Source organism: Symphalangus syndactylus, chromosome 1 (genome assembly GCF_028878055.3).
Source record: "Symphalangus syndactylus isolate Jambi chromosome 1, NHGRI_mSymSyn1-v2.1_pri, whole genome shotgun sequence".
Classification (NCBI taxonomy): domain Eukaryota; kingdom Metazoa; phylum Chordata; class Mammalia; order Primates; family Hylobatidae; genus Symphalangus; species Symphalangus syndactylus.
The window spans coordinates 85,256,480-85,283,532 of record NC_072423.2 but is presented as its reverse complement, the minus strand read 5'-3'; the positions used below and the strand labels follow the sequence as shown (position 1 = coordinate 85,283,532).

Below are 27,053 nucleotides of genomic sequence, written 5' to 3'. Positions count from 1 at the left end.
ACTAGAATACCAATTATAATGCAGATTGAGAAGTGATACTTAATAGAGGCAAGACACTGGACTGAGTGATATTTTGTGTTTACTGCTTTGTTTTGAGACTCTACAATCTGGAATATAGTAAGGGTTCAATATATATTCGTTGATTGAAAGGTACATATATGGTCAATACGAAATTCTTTAATGGACATTAAAGTTGGACAGGCATTGGTTCAAAAACAGCTCTGGCCAAATTTTCCTGTATGAATGACCTACCCACAGAATGGAAAAATGCATCAGAGTCAATATGTATACATAAACACACACTTAAAATATATGTATGACTTAACATGGAGTTTGGCGTGCAAAAGATAATCAAAAATGGTAATTTTTAAAGAGAAAAAAGTGACATTTTTCTTTATGATTCCATTTATCACTATATGGCAGTTGTAATGATATGATTTCTATTTGACTTTCTGGTAAAGCCTTATATTTTGCATTTTTTTCCCTGCAATATGTACTTGTTTCTTGGTTGCAGATATCCATGTACTCTATGTTTACAATGGTACCCTGATTTACTTTTAGTGCATTATCTCTCACCTAAAGAACACAGTTTTAGGGGGACCGTGACTGTCCTTGCCTTCCCACAGCATGGTATAGACAAATACCTAAGCTAAAATTATTTCTCCCTGGCCTTTGCATTGTAAGCCAAGTGACACAGTAGGAAAATGGTTGAGACCCATTCATTTCAGCTAGGTCTCTTGATTGTACAGCCTCTGCCATAGGGACACTAAAAGCTGTCTTGGCTCTTATTCTGCTTATACTCTGTTTCTCTCACCTTCCCATTCATCCTGTGAGCTACCCAGTATTCTTGCAATGAATTTCCTATTTATGCTGCTTGCAATTCAAGAAATCTGACATATTGCCCAATATTTCTTTGCTTATAAGAGTATTCCATGCTCAGTTAAATTTTCTTTAATACTTTTAAAATAGATTCTAAACTTTGAGTTTACTATTTAGCATACCTTAGGAGTTAGATTAAATTGTAAATTTATTCTATTTAAATGTTACTTGCAGATCAAAGCATTCTTTTTTTGTTTTTGTTTTTGTCATGGAATCTCACTCTTGTCACCCAGGCTGGTGTGCAGTGGCATGATCTCAGCTCACTGCAACCTCCGCCTCCCAGGTTCAAGTGATTCTCCTGTCTCAGCCTCCCCAGTAGCTGGGATTACAGGTGCCCATCAACATTCCCGGCTAATTTTTGTATTTTTAGTAGAGACTGGGTTTTGCCATGTTGGCCAGGCTGGTCTCGAACTCCTGACCTCAGGTGATCTGCTTACCTTGGCCCCCTAAAGTACTGGGATTACAGGTGTGAGTCACTGCACCCAGCCCAGAGCATTCTTAAAGTAACTTCTTTGATGATCAGTTAACCCAATTACAATTGTTGAATAATTCCGTTAATAATTATCATTAATTGAACCTCCACGATGTACCGGAGGACCTGATTTAACTAAAGAACATCCGCACAGCAAAAGAAACTACTGATAGAGTAAACAACAATTTACAGGATGGGAGAAGATATTTGCAAACTACGCATCTGACAAAAACCTCATATCCATAATCCATATGGAACTTAAATCAACAAGTGAAAATCAAATAGCCCCATTAAAAAGCGAACAAAGGACATGACGGGCACTTTCTCAAAAGAAGACGTACAAGCAGCCAACAAACATATGAAAAAATGCTCAGTATTTTTCGAGTAATGCATATCAAAACCACAATGAGATACCATCTCACACCAGTTAGAATAATTATTATTAAAAAGTTAGGCTTGACGTGATGGCTCATGCCTATAATCCCAGCACTGTGGGAGGCCAAGGTGGGTGGGTCGCTTCAGCTCAGGAGTTTCAAGATGAGCCTGAGCAACATGGTGAAACCTTATCTCTACAAAAAAAATCCGAAAATTAGCCAGGTATGGTGGCACCTGTCCTTGTCTGTAGTCCCAGTTTCTTGGAAAGCAGAGGCGTGAGGATCACTTGAGCCTGGGAGATTGAAGCTGCAGTGAGCTCTGTGTTCAAGCCACTGCATTCCAGCCTAGGAGACAGAGTGACATCTTATCTCAAAAAAAAAAAAAAAAGAAAAGTCAAAAACAACAGATGATGGCAAGGCTGTGGAGAAAAGGGAACACTGCTACACTATTGGTGGGAATGTAAGTTAAGTTAGTTCAGCTACTGTGGAAAGCAGTATGAAGATTTCTCAAAGAACTTAAAACAGTTACCTTGTGACTTAGCAATCCCATTACTGGGTATATACCCAAAGGAAAATAAATCATTCTACCAAAAAGTCACACACATTCATATATTCATTGTAGCAAAATTCATAAGAACAAAGACATGGAATCAATCTAGGTACCCATCAGTGGTAAGTTGGATAAAGAAAATGTGGCACATATACACCATGGAGTACTACACACCATAAAAAATGAAATTATGTTCTTTGCGGCAACATGAGTGGAGCTGGAAGCCATAATCCTAAGCAAATTAACATAAGAATAGAAAGCCAAATAGCACATGGTCTCCTGTGTAAGCGGGAGCTAAACATTGAGCACACATGGATATCAATACGGGAACAATAGACACTGTGGACTGCTAAAGGGGGCAGGCAGGTCTGGGAGCATGGGTTGAAAAACTACCTATTGGATATTATGTTCATGACCTGGGTGACCAGATCCATACCCCAAACCTCAGGCAATATTCTCATGTAAAACACCTGTACATGTACACCTTGTATCTAAAATAAAAGTTGAAATTAAAATAAAATAAAATGTAAAAAACAATGCTGTATAATGCAGAGGGTTAGAAGTTCTGGTTGTGAGCATTTAATATGATGGGTAAGATTTCTCTCTACTGCTATCAAATTCCACTAGGTGAATATCCTATGGGTTGATTAATCCTCTATTCTCATTCAAGGATAAGGAAAGAAGAACAAATTATATACAGTTGTGAAATAATGCTTCATAATCAGAGAAAGAGCAGGATACTGTATTTGGAAAAGAACCTAATGTGCAAGTTATTAAAAAATAAGAATGTGTTTGCGTGTGTGTGTTTGTATGTTTTTTTTTTCTACTGAAGCAAGAGAAGAGGAGATGAGGATGAAGAACCAGTAGCGACTTACAGTGCACATGTGTTGTGATGATGATTAAGTTTCAGTATACATCATGTGAGTGAAAAATAAATAAATAAAAGAAAGAGAATACTTAAGTTGAGAGGACATTTTCCCAAAGACATTGGTATCTAAAAAGGGTGAGGTGACTGAGCAGTCATGAACGAATTGATATTTTTGAAGGCAAAGGTTGAAAATGACTGAAATTATACTTGATTTGACTTCTTCCTCAACATTACGACATTACACCTTATGTAAATATTTCCGTCTGCATTCTTTTGGTTTCAGAGGTTTTAGAAGCAGGGCATTTGGGAAGTGGGGGGTCTAAGTTATACTTGTGGCTAATCCTCTAGTGTAGTATACTTTGGCTGAGCAGTTGCAAAACTTTTGCAGTACTTCTTGTTGGGAAATCTTAGCAGTTGTTACATCATTGTGCAAAAGTTTTACTCTGTAAGTATTTAATTGTTTGGGAAGGAAGTGGGGGGAAAAAGTTTACCAGTCAAACACAGAAAACAAATAAGCTGATCCAAGTGGATTTTGAAACAGCATTTGAAGACAGCAAGAATATTTTAATTTACTTCTCTTAATGATGAAATCCCCAGGGTATAGCGTACTTTGGGGAAGAAAGTTCTCCCAGAATGAAAAATGATATAACTGCTCCTGCAAATTTTAACACAAGTGATTAAGATGCTGAATTTATTCCCGAGTAGAATTTTACTAGTTTATTGGGAAGAAGATTAAGAATAAAATCAAGTCACTCCCAGAAAGTCTGACCTCTTCTTTGTGCAGAGTCACAGATTGAGGAGGGAGATAGAATGCATATTTAAAAGGAGTACAGTTTCTACTCCATTTAAATTTTAATCCTTTTTGTCATCTTTAAAGAAGAAAAGATTTCATTAGAATGTAAGTTTAGGTCAATTTTAAAATCCATTTCTGTCTCTCTGTTTACTCTTTGAGAATACAAAAATGAATGAAATGTATTTATAGGAAAATGAAAATGATAGACATTTAAAATGTGACATGGAGGAATATCCAATGTCAGATATTAACTGGTTAGAATACTGCATTAAAATCTAGCAACAATAATGGGAAATCTTGTAAGATGCACAAAGAGGCTATGATCAAGTTAAATTTGTCTTCAAGTCCAAAGAACTTTATTCTTCTCCTTAGTCCACGTTTATAGACGACTGTGCCCTGAGCAGGAGAGAGGTTCCGCACCCATTCTGGGAGTGGTGTCATCAGTATGGAACACTGCATCACAATGAAGGCACGAGATGTGAAAGGTAATGAGATGACTATAAATAAGAGCATAATTTGCAGGTGTTTGAGAGCTGCTATATTTAAGCTAACTTAGGCCCTACACAAAATTTATCTGGAATCTCATTGCTTTCTTTGTAGTAGCCTCTTTACTATTAAATGTGCATTTGAATTGATGGATTCTACACTTCAGAAACAGCATACAGGATTGGATTGGGACATTGAAAGATCTCCCATTATTATTGTAATGTCCCAGTGGAATGCCACAGTGGTAAACTAATAATGGAGGCTCTAAATTCAGACGTGGCAATATCTTAATCTCAGCACCCTAAGGAAGTAGCAGTGCTAGGACTGCTTCATCATCTTCCACGGAGTTTTGATTTCCTGCTCTATGAAATGAGGAGGGCCAAATATTTCTTATCCCAGCTTGGGTGGAAATCAAATGTATGGTCATTTGTAAAGAACTTGAGGCAGAGTCTGGTAGGTCATGAATACTTTACAATTGTTGTTGTACAATATTCATTGTAGATTCAGTCATACTCAGTCTTTAGCACTGCATGGTGGAAAGTGATTTTGTATTTGCCACCATTTCTATAGTCTTGGGTGAGACATCGTGGAGCCTCACTCATTTATAAAGGATGAGGGTGGGGCTCTCTTAGCTTCTTTGAATTTTAGAAATCTAGAACTCCAAATGCATATTTTGAAATTGTTCCTCATCCTTTGCCTTCTGGGTTTTACACATTTCTTGCTTCTTGTTTTTATACTAGGATGATTGTAGCTATTTTCTTTTTTAATTGCTGAAATAGTTGAAGGAATTGCTTTTGATTTTCATTATTTTTAGTCAGGTTTTGGATTATTTTTAATTACAAACATAATGCATGTAAGTTGCCCTTTGAACAACATGGGCTTGAACTCTGCAGGTCCGGTTTTACATGGATTTTTTAAAACAAAAATTACACCCAGTGTGCCTGCCTCTCCTGCCTCCTCTTCCACCTATTCCACCTCTTCTGCCTCTGCCACCCCTAAGACAGAAAGACCAAATCTTCCTCTTCCTATTCCCTCTTAGCCTACTCAACATGAAGACAAGAATAAAGACCTTTAAAATGATCCACTTCTACTTAATGAATAATACATGCATATTCTCTTTCTTAAGATTTTTAATACTATTTGTTTTCTCTAGCTTATGTTATTGCAAGAATACAGTATACAAAACATAAGCAAAATACATGTTAATTGACTGTGTTAGCATCAGTAAGGCTTCCGGTGAACAACAGGCTATCAGTAGTTAAGTTTCTGGGGAGTCAAACGTTATACATGGATTTTCAACTGCTTAGAGGGTTGGTGCTCCTGACTTCTGTGTGGTTTGAGGATCAACTGTATATTTTCTCTTTGTAACAAAATCTAAAAATTGTAAGTAGGGCTAGCTTTGGTTACTCACTCAAATAGGGTTCCCTACCCCTTTGTTCTCAGAGCTAATGACTGCTCATGTGGTATATATCCTTCCAGACACATTTATATATTATTTATTTCCCCCATAGGTTATTGGGGAACAGGTGGTGTTTGGTTACATGAGTAAGTTCTTTAGTGGTGATTTTTTGAGATTTTGGTGCACCCGTCACCCGAGCAGTATACACTGCACCCTATTTGTAGTCTTTTATCCGTCACCCCCTTCCCACTCTTTTCCCCATTAGTCCCCAAAGTCCATTGTGTAATTCTTATGCCTTTGCATCCTCATAGCTTAGCTCCCACTTATGAGTTAGAACATAATGATGTTTGGTTTTCCATTCCTGCGTTACTTCACTTAGAATAATAGTCTCCAATCTCATCCAGGTTGCTGTGAATGCCATTAACTAATTCCTTTTTATGGCTGAGTAGTATTCCATCATATATATATATATATATATTTTTTTTTTTTTTTTTCTTTTATGTGCTTATTTTTTTTTTTTAGCTCCAACATATGAGTGAGAATACTGATGTTTGACTTTCTGTGCTTGGGTCATTTCACTTAACATGATGTCCTCCAGTTACCTCCATGTTGCTGCAAATGACAGGATTTCATTCTTTTTATGACTGAATAATATTTTGTAGTGTATATGTACTACATTTTCTTCATTCATCTGCTTATGAACACTTAGGTTGATTCCATTTCTTGGCTATTGTGACTAGTGCTGCAATAAACATGGCAGTGCAGATAGCTCTTCGATATACAAATATATTTTCTTTTGGGTATGTACCCAGCAGTGGAATTGCCAAATCATATGGTAGTTCTATTTGTGTTTTTTGAGGAACCTCTATACTGTTTTCCATAGTAGCTGTACTAATTTACATTCCTACCAAAAGAGTATGAGGGTTCCCCTTTCTCCAGATCCTCACCAGCACACATTATTGCATGACTTTTTGATAAAAGGCATTTTAACTAGAGTGAGGGGCTATCTGTTGTTTTTTTTTTATATACCCAGTAATGGGATGGCTGGGTCAAATGGTATTTCTAGTTCTAGATCCCTGAGGAGTCACCACACTGCCTTCCACAATGGTTGAACTAGTTTACAGTCCCACCAACAGTGTAAAAGCATTCCTATTTCTCCACATCCTCTCCAGCACCTGTTGTCTCCTGACTTTTTAATGATGGCCATTCTAACTGGTGTGAGATGATATCTCATGGTGGTTTTCATTTGCATTTCTCTGATGGCCAGTGATGATGAACATTTTTTCATGTGTCTGTTGGCTGCATAAATGTCTTCTTTTGAGAAGTGTCTGTTCATTCCCTATTTAACAAATGGTGCTGGGAAAACTGGCTAGCCATAAGTAGAAAGCTGAAACTGGATCCCTTCCTTACACCTTCCTTATACAAAAATTAATTCAAGATGGATTAAAGACTTACATGTTAGACCCAAAACCATAAAAACCCTAGAAGAAAACCTAGGCAATACCATTCAGGACATAGGCATGTAGGCATGGGCAAAGACTTCATCTCTAAAACACCAAAAGCAATGGCAAGAAAAGCCAAAATTGACAAATGGGATCTAATTAAACTAAAGAGCTTCTGCACAGCAAAAGAAACTACCATCAGAGTGAACAGGCAACTAACAGAATGGGAGAAAACTTTTGCAATGTACTCATCTGACAAAGGGCTAATATCTAGAATCCACAAAATGCTCTTACAATTCTTTAAGCTGCATCAATTATTTACTTAAAGTCTTCCTACTTTTATGATGTAGGCTTTTATTATAAACTTCCCCCTTACTACTGCTTTTTTTTCTATTGCATACATTAGGTATATAGTGTTTTATTTTTAACTGTTTCCTTTGGAAAAAACAAATTCTTCTTAACTTCTTCATTGGCCCAATGGTAATTCAGAAGCATATTGTTTAATTTTCATATATTTGCATAGTTCCCGAAGTTCCTCTTGTACTGATTTCTAGTTTTATTCTATTGGGGTCAGAAAAATATATGTGATATTATTTCAATTGCTTTTAATTTTTTGAGACTTTTGAATTTTTTGTGGCCTAATAAATGGTGTATAAGGAGCTCAAACAGCTTTTTAGCAAGTAATCATAAGAATAATCACATCTGAAAATAGGCAAAAGCTCTGCATAGATATCTCTCCAAAGAAGATATACAAATGGCAAACAGTTATATGAAAAAAAAATAGCTCAACATCACTAATCATCAGAGAAATGCAAACCAAAACTGCAATAAGATATCTCCTCACTCAAATACCATTTGACCCAGCCATCCCATTACTGGGTATATACCCAAAGGATTATAAATCATGCTGCTATAAAGACACATGCACACGTATGTTTATTGCGGCACTATTCACAATAGCAAAGACTTGGAACCAACCCAAATGTCCAGCAATGATAGACTGGATTAAGAAAATGTGGCACATATACATCATGGAATACTATGCAGCCATAAAAAATGATGAGTTCATGTCCTTTGTAGGGACATGGATGAAACTGGAAATCATCATTCTCAATAAACTATCGCAAGGACAAAAAACCAAACACCGCATGATTTCACTCATAGGTGGAAATTGAACAATGAGAACACATGGACACAGGGAGGGGAACATCACACACCGGGGCCTGTTGTGGGGTGGGGGGAGGCAGGAGGGATAGCATTAGGAGATATACCTAACGCTAAATGACGAGTTAATGGGTGCAGCACACCAACATGGCACATGTATACATATGTAACAAAGCTGCATGTTGTGCACATGTACCCTAAAACTTAAAGTATAATAAAATATATATATAAATAAATTTAGCTAATTAAAAAAAATTTAAATGACCTTCACGTACTATTTAAGAAGACCATTCTTACAAGAAAATCGTAATTCTATCTTTATTATATCTTGTCACATATTTATAGTTAGGATTACTTAATTTAGGTAGTGTAAGGTAGAGTGTTAATATTTGTTATTTTTTCAAATGCATTCAAATATTATAATAACTTTTATGTTTAATTCATCATTATTTTCCCAATTTGAAATAAACATTTATATTAAATTGGCATATGTTCATGAATCTGCTTTTGGGTCTTCTACTCATATTTCCGTATAGTCTAGGAACAACACCTTGTTGTTATAATTATGGTAGCTTTATAATCTGTGCAGATACCTGGCATAACACATCCCTTGTCTTTGGTTTTCATTTTCAAAATTTTGTTGGCTATTGTTGAACATTTTTCTTTTTTATACATTTTTAAATCAAATTGTTTAATTATGTTTAGATTTCGGTTGGAGCTACATTAAATTTGTAAAATAATTTGGTGAGTATCTTAACCCAAATAGCCTAAGAAAACCAGGAGCAAGCCTTTTTCTCACCAAATCACCTTTATTGATCCATCACAATGAGGGAGACCACACAGTTTATAAACTATGGATGTCTCATTAAATGAAGGAAAGATAGTTATTATAGGATCATTGAGAAGGGCTGAGTTTAGGTGAAATTTATACCAAGCGAATTTTTGATATACACCAAGCAAAGTGGGGTTGTCTATAAAGCAGTCAACATCAGTTTCAAATTACAAAGCAGACATAGGGTCCTTCTTCCTTAGGAATTACAAAGTTAAGATAAATGTGGTATATTACATCTTGAAGCCCCTTGTTTGATGTTCTGTATCTGTGTTGGAAATTAGACTGCTTTGCTATGTCAAGGTGACTTAGATCTTCTAGAAGAGAGTAAGCTGTTTTATCTACTAATATAATTTGAAAGAAAATTAGATGGCCTACTAGTTTAGAATAGGAAGTCATACTTGAGTAATAAAATAGTAATCACTCAAAGAAAAGGGCTGTTGGGACACTTTACAGCTGCAGAATATTCCATGGAGAAACCTTGTTTCCTGTTGACTCTACAGTTGGATTTATCTAAGTCTGTTAGTCCAGTGTGAAGAATGGCCAGTTAGATTTTTACTTTCCCAATAGGAGCTAATTTATTTTTTTCCAAGAGAAAAAGACTCTTTATGACTAAGTCTTTTGATCCAAAAGAGATCAAAAAACAAAAACATTATGTTTTTCTGGCTTATTTTGTCATTTCTTCTTTTATTTCAGTAAAGTTCCATTATTTGTATTTTTCTTCAAAGAAATCTTGAAAATTCTTTGTTAGGCTTATTAATGGTTATTTTTTATCAATTCCAGTTGATTAATATGATTTTTGCTGAGATAATTTACATTTGATTATTTTTGATTTTCCATATTGATTTTCTATTCCACTACGTTGTTAAACTTTTATTATTTTTTTCTAAAAATTTATCTTAACAGTTGATTCTCCTCGGTTTTCTATGTGGGTGATTATTTTGCCTGCTAATAGTGACAGTTATTTCTTTCTACTTTTACTACAGTACTTATAGTTCATCTTTTTTTTTTAGAATTTTACAATCTTTAATATAAATGTTAAATACATATGTTATGGACATCTTTAAATAGTGTCTGATTATAATGTGAATGTTTCTAATGTCTTAACACTACACACATTTTTTTTTTTCTGGAAGATTCTTTGTATTAAATTAAATAGTTATTTTTATTTCCAGTTTTGGAAAGTTCTTCTCGAGAGCTGCATTTCATCAAATTCTTGTTCAAATTCGACTGAAATAATAATAATGCCTTTTCCTATAATCTGTAAGGATAGTGATTAATTTATATAGGTTTATAATGTTTTAACCATTTCTTAGTTAAATCCCAATTTTCTCTTTAAAATACTTAAACCATACTACTTTTTAGAACTGTGATATATCTAATGTCCTAGCATTTTATTTGGGCTTTTTAAAAAATATCAATGTTTCTAAGTTAGTTCCACCTATATTTCTTTTCCTGTGCAATATGTTATGATTTTAAAAAATCAAAGTCGAATGCATGATCAGTTCTCTATTTTTCTCACTATAGAGACTAAAACCAACCAATGGCTGATGGAAATATACAAGGATCACAGAATTCATTTTTGTAGGCTTAAGGTATCATCTTCAGCTGTAAGTCTTCCTTTCCTTACCATTTCTACCTTTTTTACCTCATTACTATGACAGAAAACTTGCGCATGATTGTTCGCATCTGGCTCGATTCCCGCTTTCACACACTTATGTACTTTGTCCTCAGTTACCTGTCTTTGTGGACATCTGCTTCTCATCCGTTGTGGGCCACAAGTTGCTCACTGACTTCTTTGCTGAAAGGAAAGCCATCTCTTTCCTGGGTTCTCCCTTGTAGCAGTGGTTCTTTGGGTTCTTCGGGTTCTTCGTAGTCATTGAGTGTCTTCTCTTGGCTTCCATGGCCTATGACAATTATGTGGCCATCTGTAACCGATTGTTGTACTCAGTGGCCATGTAATAGAGACTGTGCATCCAGCTGGTGGTTGCACCTTATGCCGCTGATTTCTTCAACACCATAACTCACACAACGGCTGCTTTTCAGCTTCCTTTTTGTCACTCCAACATTATCAATCATTTCTTCCGTGACATGTCTCCCCTTCTTTCTCTCGTATGCACTGATGCCCGGATCAATAAATTGTTAGTTTTCATTGTGGCTGGATTTGTACTAGTTGTCAGTAGCCTGACCATTATAATCTCCTATTTTTACATCCTTACTGACATTCTGAGGATCTGCTCTGCTGATGGGAGGAAAAAAACTTTTTCCACCTGCTCTTCCCACTTAACAGCTGTTTCCATCTTTTATGGGTCTCTCTTCTTTAGCTACGTTCGACCAGGTGCAACTTTTTACCTGGAACTCAATAAAATAGTGTCGGTGTTCTATACAACATCCCCATGTTGAAACCTCTCATCTACAGCTTGATAAATAAAGAAGTATCCTAGCCACTAGACCACCAGGGAAGTGGGGAAAGGATTTCCGGCTAGCCATATGTAGAAAGCTGAAACTGGATCCCTTCCTTACACCTTATACAAAAATTAATCCAAGATGGATTAAAGACTTACATGTTAGACCTAAAACCATAAAAACCCTAGAAGAAAACCTAGGCATTACCATTCAGGACACAGGCATGGGCAAGGACTTCATGTCTAAAACACCAAAAGCAATGGCAACAAAAGCCAAAATTGACAAATGGAATCTAATTAAACTAAAGAGCTTCTGCACAACAAAAGAAACTACCATCAGAGTGAACAGGCAACCTACAGAATGGGAGAAAATTTTTGCAATGTACTCATGTGACAAAGGGCTAATATTCAGAATCTACAAAGAACTCAAACAAATTTACAAGAAAAAAACAAACAATCCCATCAAAAAGTGGACGAAGGACATGAACAGACACTTCTCAAAAGAAGACATTTATGCAGCCAAAAAACACATGAAAAAATGCTCATTATCACTGGCCATCAGAGAAATGCAAATCAAAACCACAGTGAGATACCATCTCACACCAGTTAGAATGGTGATCATTCAAAAGTCAGGAAACAACAGGTGCTGGAGAGGATGTGGAGAAATAGGAACACTTTTACACTGTTGGTGGGACTATAAACTAGTTCAACCACTGTGGAAGTCAGTGTGGTGATTCCTCAGGGATCTAGAACTAGAAATACCATTTGACCCAGCCATCCCATTACTGGGTATATACCCAAAGGACTATAAATCATGCTGCTATAAAGACACATGCACATGTATGTTTATTGCGGCACTATTCACAATAGCAAAGACTTGGAACCAACCCAAATGTCCAACAACGATAGACTGGATTAAGAAAATGTGGCACATATACACCATAGAATACTATGCAGCCATAAAAAAATGATGAGTTCATGTCCTTTGTAGGGACATGGATGAAACTGGAAAACATCATTCTCAGTAAACTATCGCAAGGACAAAAAACCAAACACCACATGTTCTCACTCGTAGGTGGGAATTGAACAATGAGAACTCATGGACACAGCAAGGGGAACATCACACTCCGGGGCCTGTTGTGGGGTGGGGGGAAAGGGGAGGGATAGCATTAGGAGATATACCTTATGTAAATGACCAGTTAATGGTTGCAGCACACCAACATGGCACATGTATACATATGTAATAAACCTGCACATCATGCACATGTACCCTAAAACTTAAAGTATAATAAAATAATAAAATAAAATAAAATAAAATAAAATAAAATAAAATAAAATAAAACAAGTAAAAGCTCCCGTGGGGAGGATAATCACCAAAAAGAAGTTTTTTTTAAAGAAAATTAAAATTTTAATTCTCATCAAGAACAAAAAATAGATAAAAGGAAAAGCTTCCAGACATGGTTAGACTTCCTGGTCATCATCCTAACATACTAAGACATTTGCAAAATTTAGGGGATGGCATATTTCTATGCTTCCATCTGACTTTTATTTTACTACTTACTTTTGGAAAAACATCCATTTCATCATCTTTCTATAAATGATAAAAATTCTTAGCTACCTACAGAGTCAGAACAATTATGTATCTCCTCAAAATCTTCATTACTAGAAATATGATAAAGTCTAATGATGTTAGAACCATCTAGCGACTGTTAATACTAGCACACTAGTTATATTTAATAATGTAAATGTCCAGACCAGGAGTGATTTATTAGAAAAAAAACATGTGTTCCTCATTCTTATCTACAGAATTGAAAATATAAAAGGTTACTTTGCTTAAAAATAATTTTTTAAATAAAAGGAATTCTTCTTATTATATTCCTTTGAATTTATTTTATGCCTATTTTCTTTATCTTTATATTCTAAAAACTAAATAAATCATCATTATCACAGAAAATATAAAATAGAAATAAGCAAAAGAGGAGCAACAATAAAAATAAAAACCCTAGAATCTTACTATTTCATACAGAGACAAATCCTGGTAATTTTCAGATAACTCTCTGTGTATTTGACTCTTAAGTCGTTTCAGCTATTACTTTATTTGTTGATATTTAGTTTTTTTCTTAGTTCTTTAAGGTAAAAATAAATGGGAATAACTTATTATAGAAACTAGAAATAAAATGCAAGAAAGTGAATAGGTAAAACAGAAAAATTTTTAAAATTCAGAGGCACTGGGTATGGAAAAGTTAGAGGTAAATTAGAATACAGAAAATTTACAGCCTATTTTCATGTTACCCTTTTTTGTTGTTTCCAAATTGAAAAAGAAATATAATAGATAAAATTTTAAAATAGTTTTAGCATCTTCTTGTTTCTTTGAAATTAAGGAAGAGTTTCTGGTCAGAAAAGTGGATGCAAAGCTGATCCCATGCATCTAAAATAACTCTTCATACAGAACCCCAATTTCAGGATGAATCAGGTGCTATCAGTTCTTCTCCAAGTGTTTACAAACTTCCCTGGAACACATTGGGATGATATGTGTGGACACTCTCCTTTCCCCAAGGCTCTCAATATTTCATGGGTGTCTCATTGAAGGAGAGACCAATAGACATGTTCAGATGGAAAGGGGTCTTGTCTGGACTCAGAACAATGGGTCAGTAACTGCAATCTCCTTGAATTGCACTTGAGCAATTCCACTGCCAGAAATAATGGGGTTGAAGGCAAATCTAATGATGTTGACAGAAAACAGACTGTCTGTAGCCTGAGTGCGATGAGAGGATTTGCACCCTCTTAGAGATTTCAGAAATCACTTTTTCCAACCACAGTTTTTACCATATTTTAAAAGTAGTAAACAAAATTTTTCTTGAAATGAGAAAATGGTTCCACTTAGTAAAATTATTATATAATGTAAAGTATTAATTGAATCAAAACGTCTTTGGCCTAATAAGAATATAAAATATATGTGCCTAAATTAAAAAAAATATTTTCTCTTGTTGCCTAGGAAAAGCAATAAATACATACTTTTAGAGACCTAAAATTATTAGAGAATGTTTGGAAAGCATAACACAAAGAAAGTAAAACTCACATATAATTTCACTACTCACATATGAAAACAATGGTAATATACATCAAAATAGATATTTTTTTCTACTATTTAAAATTTATATGTTTGTACCATATATATAGGATTCTGAAATATAAAAATGCAGATAGTCTATTTTATAAGACAATGGGATCTAGAAAAACACACGTTCTTGTCATGTAATTTTGTTTGTATAAATAATCTATGCTAAATCCATTGTTTACGTTCTTCCAGCATTTTCTTATATGTAGGTATATATATTTTTACAAGATTTTTACAAGATTTTATATTAAATGTTATTTTTAGTTTGCTTTTAACTAAATAAATCCTAAATATTTTAAAATAAATTATGTGCTATTAGATATTCTTCACAATAGGATTTTTATTTGTCAAAATTAAGTTAAAAAATATGTATATGGTGACCCCTGATTAGCAGGCATTATTCCAAGTCCTGAGGATATAGCAGTAAATGAGACAGGAAAAGTTCTTTTCTCCTTTGGAGGGAGAGAAGCATGCACTTAACGGCAAACCAGCTAGGAATTAGTATTACTACAAATAAAGAAGAGCTAGGGATCAGCACTACTACAAAAAAAGAAGAGCTAGGAATCATTATCCTACAAAAAAAGAAGGATCAAATATATCTCATGATGGAGACAGGATCATACATTTTATTTATAGTGGGGTTGGGATTCTAACTCATGTCCTCAGACAGCAAAACTTGTGCTTTTAGCTATCATACAAATGCCATCATGATAGGAAGATCATCTAAGGGGAAAAAATGGCTAAGAAGAAAAGAAGCCAAATAAATTACATTTACCTCTGTAGCAAATACTACTAAAGAGGAATTCCATCTTTCATTCTCCTCTTGTTTAATGGAAGCCCCATTTTTAGCTGGGCACATTGCAACCAAGATAGAACACTACATTTTCCAATCTCCTTTGTACATGGCTGTTGCCACATGATGAAGTACTGAAATGTAAGAAGAAAATGTGTGAGGTTCTTCTGGGAAGTCTCCTTAGATGTTCAGGTTAGCATTCTTCCTGTCACCTGTCTCCTTTTTGTGTCCTAAATGTAGATTCAGTGGCAGTCATTTTGTACCATGGGGAAGCATTCGGGCTTCTGTCACTGTATAGCAGCCATATCTGCCCTACATTGGCTATTTACTTACTCGTTTTATAAGAAAGAAAAATAAAGTTTAAACCATTTGTTTAAGTTACTGCTATTTTAAATTTCCTATCACATGTAGGTAAACCTAATCTGAACTGATAAAATCCCTTTTTTGGGGGTAGGTAGGGAAAGAACATCCACATAACACCTTTGGTCGACTATTGGTTTGGCTTTTAAGCTTTAGCGCATTAAAGGAAAATAAAATTGGGACAATATAGTTGGGAGAAGTTTTCTACTCATTTCTTTTCTGTCACTATTTGACACCATTCAAAAGAAACAAAAACTGTCTTTGATTTACCCACTTATTTTTTACTTACCTGGTAGCTGTGTCCAGGGTACTGGTATCCTCCAACTGACTTATTCTCCTGGATCAGGGCCTACCTCTGTGGTTTTGAAGATTCAGGGCCTCATGGTTGACAGCAACACCAGGTGTGGGAGCGACTTATCTTAGAACCACTAAAAGAGTGGTTCTTTTGCCAAAAGAAGGGAAAAGGGACATCTGATTTGGAAGACAAACATATTTAAAATGGAACTTCGAGGAAAGAAAGAAAAAGATTTAAAGATGTTTTGAAGAAAGAGAGAGGAAAAGGTTATTTCTAATTCTATTAGATTCAGTGATGTGTGTGCATGCTGTGAGTATGTGAGAGAGAGAAAGAGAGAGGGGGATGTGATGGTCTATTGTAGGTGTCAAGTTGGTTGGATTAAGGGATGACTAGATAGCTGGTAAACAATTATTTCTGGGTGTGTCCGAGAGGGTGTTTCCAGAAGAGATTGGCATGTGAGTAGGTAGACTGAGGTGGGAAAATCGTCCCTCACTCAGTGGGGGCAGGCACCATCCAATCGTCTTGGGGCCTGGATGAAACAAAAAGACAGAAGAAAGGCAAATTCTATTTTTTTCTCTCTCTCCTAGTGTTGGGACACTCTTCTTTTCCTGCTCTTGGACATCAGAACTCCAGGCTCTCCAGCGTTTGGACTCCAGGATTTGCACCAGTGGTCCCAGGTTCTCAGTCCTGAAGCCTCAGACTTAGAGTTACATCATCAGCTTCCCTGTTTTTGAGGCCTTTAGGCTTGGGCTGAGCCATGCTACTGGCATCCTAAAGTCTCTAGCTTGCAGATTATCTGTCTGGGACTTAATATTCATAATCATGAACCAGTTCCCCTAATAAATTCCCTCTTATGCATCTATATCTCTATCTGTGTCTACATCTATCTATCTCTGATAGGTTCTGTCTCTCTGGAGAATCTAATATCTATATTATATTATATTCATAAATTTAAATATGAATGGCATAACTATATTAAGGTTACACAAGTGAGGCTACATACTGCAAAATTCAAAATAAAATCAGTATCCAAAATTACACATAATTTATAGAAATTTTTTTGTATTCTTAGCTATAAAATGGGGATAACACTATCTAGGGCATTGTATTACTATCAAAATTAAATAAAATATTGCAGGTGAGTATTCATAAGTATTGGATGATGTTTCTATTATTGTTATTGCTGATATTCTTTTTCTTCTTATTATTGATATTCATATAGTCATCTTTATGGATGTTGGAAGGCATGGGACATCATCTGCTCCTGATTAAAACAGAATTTTATTTACCTAGAAATAGAGGAATTCATCCTAATCATATGTCCCGAGGAGCTACTACTTGTTTATCATGAGAGCCTTGTACAGTGTCTGGCACAGAGTAGTTATTCAATAAAAGTTTGTTAAACCCAACGGAGCATAACAGGCTTTTGTTTTCTTCAGGTCCATTTGGAAAGAAATGTGAGGAAGGATTAACTATTAAGGCTGATTCATCTTTCTCCAATTTCTCTGTTAGTAAAGATTTCCTCAAAATGACCTTACATCCTGAGTTTTCAAAACCTAATTTTAAATATTAGTTCAATTTCCCAACCCATTAAATTTTGCTTTTATAATGTTTGCTTTCAGTACTCATTAAATATCATTTTCATATTCTTTATGAAACATCTTTTTCCCCTTCCTTTTAGTAATATTAGGTAAGAAATTGTGAGGGAAAAGAAATAACTAATTTAATTGAGTTACTCCAGTGACAACTTTCTATAGAACTTTTTTCCTGAGAAATTATCAGATTTGTATAAGGATTATATTTTTCGAAACTAAATTTTAATTAAAAATTACTCTAAGTTTATATAAAATATTTCACTAAGAAATATATTGTATATCTCTAACTCTTAAGTCAACTCTTGTTAACACGGTCTCAGCGAATGTATAATACGTTTAAGGGTAAACAGCATTCCCAGGGAAATAACACGGTCGTGGTTTCTTCTTAAGTTGTTAAGCATTGCCACTAGATGGCAGCATCAACTTATCAATTAAGATAACAAAATTGTCTCATGTATTAATTGAAAGCATTACTAAGATGTTAGGCTTGCAATTTTGGAGGGCCGTGAAGTCCAAAGTTTGTGTGTTAAGGTCTATGCACATTTATTCCACAGGAAAGGAGCAGAGCTTTCATTAGATTCTCCAAGTTAATGGCACATCAATCTTTAAAATCGCTGATACACTTTCACATTTGTATCTTTTGATTTGTGAAACTAAAATATAAAGGGAGAAAATAATTTTCCTATGATATGTAACAGAATTATGGCATATCTTTTCTAGAAACACATAGTTAAGAGCTTTTGACTCCGTCATTGAACATTCTTAATAGCTCCTTACATCATCATAACGATCATAAATAAAAAGGCATAACATTAGCTGAAAATACTTTCTAGTCTGTCATTTGCTACTTTTCAAATAAATAAAAATGAGTAAAATATGTATATTTTTAAAATTACTGCTTCCACCTTTAATATCAACCACAGACTAGAATGTTCGGCAAGTATTTATTTATATGTTCCTGTAGTTACATATTTGTATTTTACTCTAATTTTTCAGGAATTTAAAAATATCTAAAAAGTAATCTCCTTCCTTTTCATGGGGTAATACTTACATGTTAATAATACTGGTAATTGTAAAATGCTAATGTTAATTGGGCTATTGGAACACTCTTTAAGAGCAAATAATGTTATAAAACTTTTTAGCAACAGGTGATGTAAGCCCTTTAAAAATTATTTTATTAAAAAAACTCTGTAAAGTGGAAATTATTCTCATTCAAGATATAAGAAATCCTGAGGTTCATAATAGTGGAGTGACTTTCCTGAAGCTACATGGGAGGAAATGGCAGACACAGATGTCAAATTAAATTCTGCTTGGTTCCCAAGCTCTTCTTTCTCTTTATAGAAATGTTCACAGCTTTCCTTGGCTAGGGGAGGGAGTTCCCCAACCTCTTTCGCTTCCCCGTGAGGCGATGCCCCACCCTGCTTCTGATCGTCCTCCCTGGGCTGCGCCCACTCTCTAAAACCAGTCCCAATGAGATGAGCCCGGTATCTCAGTTGGAAATGCAGAAATCATCCGCCTTCTGCATTGGTGTCTCTGGGAGCTGCAGACCAGATCTGTTCCTATTCGTCCATCTTGCCCAGGAATCTAGTGCTTCTTAATTGTCAGCTTGTGTTTAATATTGGGGCAACTTAAGGCTGTTTAGAAATAATGGATATCTGAGTGAAGATTGTACATTTTAGGTTTCATGGTAGAGTGACTCACTGGGCCACTTCATTGAAGGACTCTCAAAGTCAGCATCCTAGGTCCTCTTTACACTTTCATTGAGATCTATAATCAAATATGGGCAAATTTTTAAAAACCAGAGCTTTCATGTAATGGAAAGTATATCTTCCTTTAATCTCAATATTTTCAAAATGGACTCTTGAGGTGAAGCATTTTCAGTGAGTTCAGATTTATGTATTATTTCCATAACATTTTCAAAATATCTGATATCTTTTGGAGTATTCTAGGTTATTCTGTAATGACCAACCATCTTCCAATTTCTGAGCCTTTAACTAATAAAGAAATACATTTATTTTTTCCTCGAAGTACATTCTTATTTCATGTTGGTGTATTCCGTGCATAAAGACTTCAGGTTGTTGAACACTCCACCATCTGGAACTTTCCTCCTCAGTTTGGGAGGAAAGAGAGTACAGGGGCTCTTCTTTGCATCTTCCCAAGAGTAACACATGCCTTTTCTGTTCAAATTGCAATGATCAAAGGAAGTTTTTTGGCTATGCCTACTTCCAGTAGAGTGAGGAAAAGCAATACTTTGTAATACTGAGATATCAAGGGGATAGGCATATCACATATTCATTTAGGACTATGAATGATTTATCTTCATTAGTTTGTTTGGGACATATTTGCAGCTCAAGCCTTTACCTTCACAGAGTGTAACTAGAGCTATTAACTCTTTTCTGTTATTAATGTCTATAGATTCCTCAACCACTGTAAGGAAGCAATTTTGATTTAATAATCTTTTGAATTAGTGTTATCTCCATCTTAGCAGGTATATTGTCAATTTGTCTGTTCATATTATTTTCTGCTTGTTTTATCTTATTGATTCTCAAATATAATGTTGATGGTAAAATACAAAATCTGCTATTGTATAAAGCATTTTTGCTTTAGCTATTGATTGCATGAATTTGAAACACAGTTTTCAGAATCAATCTGATACTACCATAAAAAACAAATCACATAAGTTTTTTTTCTGATTTTACCCTCATTTTCAACTAAAAATGTGCAAATCTTTGATGGCATAAGGTGAATATTCTGTGGTAAGGCCTGGCGTAGTTTGTACCTTTCCTTCTTTTGCCAACTGTTTCTTGCCCGGTGATATGGTTTGGCTGTGTCCCCACCCAAATCTCATATTGAATTGTAGCTTGCATAATTCCCATATGTTGTGGGAGAGACCCAGTGGGAGTAATTGGATCATGGGGGCGAGTTCCCCCATATGGTTCTCATGGTAGTGAATAAGTCTCACAAGATCTGATGGTTTTATAAGGCATTTTCCTTTTCACTTGTCTCTCATTTGCTCTTTTGCCTGCTGCCAAGTAGCCTTTCTTCTTCTGCCATGATTGTGAGGCCTCCTTAGGCACGTGGAACTGTGAGTCCATTAAACCTCTTTTTCTTTATAAATCACCCAGTGTCGGGTATGTCTTTATCAGCAGTGTGAAAACCAACTGATACACCCAGAAAATCATTTAGGTAAAGGAAGAAAATACTTTTTAAAAGCACAGACTTATATATTGAAAATAAAGCCAATCATTTGCCTTTTCTTTGACATATGGGTTTGTTTTGTAAGTTTAACATCTTAACTTTAATCACGAGTAATTATCCCATTATGGCTAGAAAAGCACTATCTAGAAATTGTCTTTGTGGCTACAGAAAATACATTTTTACAAAAACTTAGAAATATAGATTCTAAAGATTATTCAGCACAGATGTACATAAAGAAATTTAAAATAATTATGTGATAAGCAACATAGGAAGAATTAAAATATTAATATTGATTCTTATTTAAATCAGTAAATACAATTTCAAAACAGTTAGAAAATACAAATACCCTCATGGAATAAACATTTACCTGTTCTTCAAATAAAAGAGATTTAACCAACCGTTAGAGAGAGGGTAAATAGAGTCAGATAGAATTCTAGTAAGATCTCAGATGTATTGGTTTCCATGAAGAAGAGGCAAAATATTATAGGCAAAATCATAGTAAAGTAATAATGAAGAGGATTTGTGAACCTCAAAGAAACTACAATGCAGCTGCAGAAATAAAAGCCACATGGAGACTTTAAAAGGAATCGACACTTGGAGGATCAAATTTTTGTTTGGGAGCATTTTTTTGTTTTTTTGTTTTTTGTTTTTTTGAGATGGAGTCTCCTTCTGCCACCCAGGCTGGAGTGCACTGGCACAATCTCGGCTTGCTGCAACCTCTGCCTCCCAGGTTCAAACAATTCTCCCACCTCAGCTTCCGGGGTAGCTGGGATTGCAGGTGTGCACCACCATGCCCGACTAATTTTTTTTTTTTTTTGTATTTTTAGTAGAGATGGAGTTTCTTGAAAAGTTCTTACAAAGTGCAGAGAGAAAAGAAAACATAATTAAAAGGATGAAAAGACACATACTGATATCAAAAACATAGAATAGAGATTCACCCAACAGAGAATATGTGTATTTTTAGGATAAGTCAGAACAATCAGGGCAGAAAGGATGATCAAGGCTACAGAATGTTTCCTGGGCTAATAAAGGGTCGCATATTTAGGTCCGGAAGTGGTGGCTCATGCCTGCAATCCTAGCACTTTGGGAGGCCAAGGCAGGTGGATCACTTGACGTCAGGAATTCGAGACCAGCCTGGCCAACATGGTGAAACCCCGTCTCTACTAAAAACACAAAAATTAGCTGGGCGTGGTAGTGCGCCTGTAATATCAGCTACTTGAGAGGCTGAGGCATGAGAATCCCTTGAACCCGGGAGGTGGAGGTTGCAGTGAGCCGAGATTGCGCCACTGTTCTCCAGCTTGGGAGACAGAGTGAGTGAGACTTTGTCTCAAAAAAAAAAAAAAAAGTCACATATTTAGATTTAAATTTTTTACTATGTCTGGACAAAAATCAAGGAAAAGAATCGCACACCTAGACAAGTCTTAGAAGAGATGGTTTTATTGTAAGGTTAATAAAATAATGATTTATGTAAGAAGACAATCAAACCTGCTACCCCCAAAGGGGGAACAGTCAAATAATTTATCAGTATCCTTAACAATATTAAACATAGTAAAAATTAATATCATTAGTAGTAATGACTGTTAATACTATTTTAGACATAAAAAAATTAAGAGGTGATACCTAAAGGGTTTTCAGGGAAGAGGTAAATTTGTTTTGCAAGCATGTAGTCAACAGACTCATCAAAAATTTAGCTCTTATAAAAAATGCTTTAAAGAACATGGCAGCATGTGAAGAAATCAAAAACAAAATTCTCCAGAGTAGGGACATTCTGTTGTATGATGAAAGACTTGTAGTTTTCTAGAACCAAAATTCAGGATTCTATTTTGACTTTTTAGTCAGGTTAACGCTATTTGCAGTGGAGGTAAAACTTAACGATGAAGTGTTTTGTTGAACTGGTTTTTATTCTTTTCTTGGCAACAAGAAATGTGTATTCTTTACCATACTCCAACTGTTTAGATATAATCTGCTGAAGTTTAATGATCAGTTAATACATCATCAGAAGTCATCTTCCAGCTTACAATAATTAAACTCTTTATGTGTTTTGGTCAAAGTTGTGGGAAAATTAACTTCTTCAGCAGCATGTGTTAAATGCTACTTCTAAGGAAAATCCATTTTCTACAAATTTTGCTCATGTTCCCAAGATATGAATGCAAAATAGAGAGGGGACAGAGATAGCTAAGGTTCTTTGGTGGCCCTCCCTCTCCTGTGTTATGTCAATTTAAAAAAGATACCTTGTAAATGGAGTTTCCTTGCTTAGCATGGAACTAGAGAGAAGTGGAGCCACTATATCCAGTTAGAAACAAAACATAAAATTATCAAGAAATTGATCTCACTGGGCTTATTTAGAATATAAAACAACTTTAATTGCACTTTCCCTTAAGCAGCCTCATTCCCAAGATATGGCACACTCTGGGGACAGAGTGCCTTCAATAACGACAGCAAGAAAAAAAATGATGCAACTAGTTCAGGGAACTTTTATCTAACTGAAAAATAATCTGATTATGTTTTACACTGATGTCTTCCACATGTATTTGGAAGAAGATAAAGAATAAAATCAAATGACAAAAGTAAATTCTGACCCATTCTCTATGTCAAGGTAGCCATGTGAAGGGGAGGGTTGTAACTTGAGACAGGGCTTAGTTTTACTTTAGTTCCTTCTGTTGTTGAAGTAGAGGGGGCCCATTAGAATGTAAGTTGAGAACTTTTAAATAATTTCTTTTCGTCGTCGTTAAAGAAGGATGAACTCATTAAAAAGTGAGTTGAGAACTTTTAAATAATTTTCTGCTTTTTAATTATCTGCTTATTAACAAGCTCAAGAAAACGTAAATTTTTTCAAGTTGAAATCAAGTAGATTATATATTTGGTTCATGGCAAGATCAGCATTACCCTTGTCATTGATGAATGATTCAGCAAGAGCTAAGAAGAGATGATGTGTGTAGAGATAAGTCAAGGTTCTGCAACCAAATCAAACTATAATCACATAATTATAAAGTGGGACAGAGATGCTTTAGCAGTACTATAATGGGACAAGAAAGCACTGAATCCCGCCCATTCCATGCCTAAAACCCCCAGGTGATTTCTTTGCTAAGGGAAGGCTGTTGTAGGTTGTGTTGCTGGTACCCTAGTGCCCTGAATATGAGAGCCAATTGTGTCTCTCACTCTGTGTGGTTTGATCTCTATGGACCACTGTATTCTATTCTAAGCACTGAATAAAACAGAAACGGAGAAGCCAAAATGTGTCTAGAGGAATAGAAGGATTGGGCAGTTGTAGAAACGAAGACTGACAAAGAAAGGGTGAGGAGCTTTGGACAATTTTCAAGTCAAACGCTGAAATGTAGTGTGTTCCTGGAGGAGCTTAAGCAAGAGGTGAGTGTGATGGTTGAACACTTTAGACTGGCCACCTAATCTGTCTTTTTAATTCCTCTGAAACAAATGATATCATGCAAAGTGTGTATATTATTGGCCTTAAAGGAGGTCTATTGAAGTCAAATAATAAATCTCATGTTAGAAAAATGAAAGAAAAGTTCCTATCATAAATATGATATTGAACTGCAATGTTAGAGGCTAACAAAATAGTTTTCTGAGCACTTGTACCTTGATCCTCTCATTTTAAGTGGATGGTAATTCTCAGAGACCAAAGAGCAAGAGTTTTTGCTATATTAAATGAATCAAGCAGCTAAGATTCGGAAAGATCAGCTGACGATCACCCTTATGGTGAATGACAAAAGAATATACAGAGGATACAGAATTTGGGCTCTTTTTCCAGATTTTTCTTTTCTTTTGGATCTCTTTTAAGAGCAAAGGAACTGTGAAGGCACAGGAAGCATTTAAAAAGTGTGAAAAAGAAAGGAGTATAGTCCTTTTGGATGAAGTCCAAATATGGGGTCCATGTTTAAAGTTTGACAGACCCATGTTTAAAGCTCACCTCTGCCAGTCACAAGATTTATGAATGAGGGTTGAGCTTCAGTGTTTCTCCTTGAAATTAAAATACAATATTTAGCTTGCAGGCTTTCTAGAGGGATTAACTAATGGGATAACATGGGTAGTAATTATTGAGCACTTATCTAGATGTTTAGTAAGACTCTTCTAGATATTTCGCATGCGTCATCTCCTTTAAACCTCACAACACTTACATGGTAGGTATTGTTATTCCCATGACAGAGTTGAAGATAAGTTACTTTTTCAGGGTCAGAAGAGGTGGACTCCAGTGCACTTGGAAAACATGCATTTAGCCTTAGGTTGTAATCATAAAGTGCACAGCATATGGCCTAGAAATGAGTGGCTGTTCATTTCCTCTTCAGCTTGCTCACTCCCACCCTCCTGCATCCCTTCACCAGGTGTGTGTCTACCTGGTGGATTCAGGTAAGGGTCACTGAAGTGGAAGTTATTAGGCAAGTATTCTGGAACCAACCCTGCCAATAATTAGTTATGGGACCTTGAGAAAGCTACTCCTTCTGTTTTCTCATCTATGTGCAGATGGATTTTCATGGGGTCTTAAGATGTCATAGCTTCAGGTCTGCTGTTTTGCACTGGTGTATGTCTCACTTTTGTTTGACTGCATGGTGTAACTAATTTATATCATTCTTAACTTTGACCAATTTCCTGGTACATTTTTGCTGTGTCTCATTTTTGAAGTCACATTTATCAAGTCTGTTGTGACTTCTTTGCTCTTCTTCTAGTAGAAACCAGAACCAGTCAATGGCCAATGAAAACTACACAAAGGTCACCGAATTCATTTTCACAGGCTTGAATTACAATCCTCAGTTGCAGGTCTTCCTCTTCCTACTCTTTCTGACTTTCTATGTCATCAATGTAACTGGAAACTTGGGAATGATTGTCCTCATCCGAATGGATTCCCGCCTTCACACACCCATGTACTTTTTCCTCAGCCATCTGTCCTTTGTGGACATCTGCTTCTCCTCAGTCGTCAGCCCCAAGATGCTCACTGACTTCTTTGTGAAGAGGAAAGCCATTTCTTTCCTTGGCTGTGCTTTGCAGCAGTGGTTCTTTGGGTTCTTTGTGGCAGCAGAGTGTTTCCTCTTGGCGTCCATGGCCTATGACCGCTACGTGGCCATCTGTAACCCATTGTTATACTCAGTTGCTATGTCCCAGAGGCTCTGCATCCAGCTAGTGGTGGGTCCCTATGTCATTGGACTCATGAACACCATGACTCACACAACAAATGCATTTCGTCTCCCTTTTTGTGGCCCTAATGTCATCAATCATTTCTTCTGTGATATGTCCCCCTTACTTTCCCTTGTATGTGCTGATACCAGGCTCAATAAGTTGGCAGTTTTCATCATGGGTGGAGCTGTGGGAGTCTTCAGTGGTCTGACTATCCTGATCTCCTACATTTACATCCTCATGGCCATCCTGAGGATCCGCTCTGCTGATGGGAGGTGCAAAACCTTTTCTACTTGCTCTTCTCACCTGACAGCTGTTTTCATCCTGTATGGTACCCTTTTCTTTATTTATGTACGTCCTAGTGCAAGTTTCTCCCTGGATCTCAATAAGGTGGTGTTTTACACAGCAGTGATTCCTATGTTGAACCCACTTATCTACAGCTTGAGAAACAAGGAAGTCAAAGATGCCATCCACAGGACTGTCACTCAGAGGAAGTTTTGCAAGGCCTAAATTCTTATCTAGAAGGAAATTAGAGAGAAAAATTTAAAAGAACAGAGTAATTGTGTTGCTTCCTAAGATTCCAAAACACTTGCAAGTGTTTGGGGGCTGTTTAGCATCCCTTTATCCATTCATCCATCCAATTATTCATTTGTTTAGTCAATCCATGTAGATTTACTTGGCCCTATATGTAATCTTTTCCCTATAACATACCAATATTACAGTTCAAACTCGTGGTCCATTTAATTTTACTTCCCTCAGACATCTCGTGGTCCAATTATTTTCAAAAAAGCTTTACTTTATTATTTATTTTTTGTTATTTTTAAATCACCTTGCTAATGTATTTTTTTGATGACTCCCTGGCATTAGAATATAAAAATTCAGTGCTGTAAGTTCTGTACTCATGTCTAA

The 27,053-nt window shown here is 35.7% G+C and overlaps 1 protein-coding gene and 1 pseudogene across 1 annotated transcript; both read left to right on the top strand.

The window, feature by feature from the left end:
• The first annotated feature begins 10,819 nt into the window (after positions 1-10,819).
• On the top strand, positions 10,820-11,700 carry LOC129488601 (olfactory receptor 5G9-like; annotated as a pseudogene).
• A 14,018-nt stretch (positions 11,701-25,718) lies between these two features.
• LOC129490091 (olfactory receptor 5G9-like) lies at positions 25,719-26,654 on the top strand. Its single transcript, XM_055293545.1, has one exon. It carries the CDS (start codon positions 25,719-25,721, stop codon positions 26,652-26,654), a length of 936 nt encoding a protein of 311 aa, XP_055149520.1.
• Positions 26,655-27,053: the final 399 nt, after the last annotated feature.

Bases quoted from the DNA above. Each gene is read 5' to 3' on its own strand.
- LOC129490091 (XM_055293545.1), top strand. From the start codon at position 25,719: ATGGCCAATGAAAACTACACAAAGGTCACCGAATTCATTTTCACAGGC.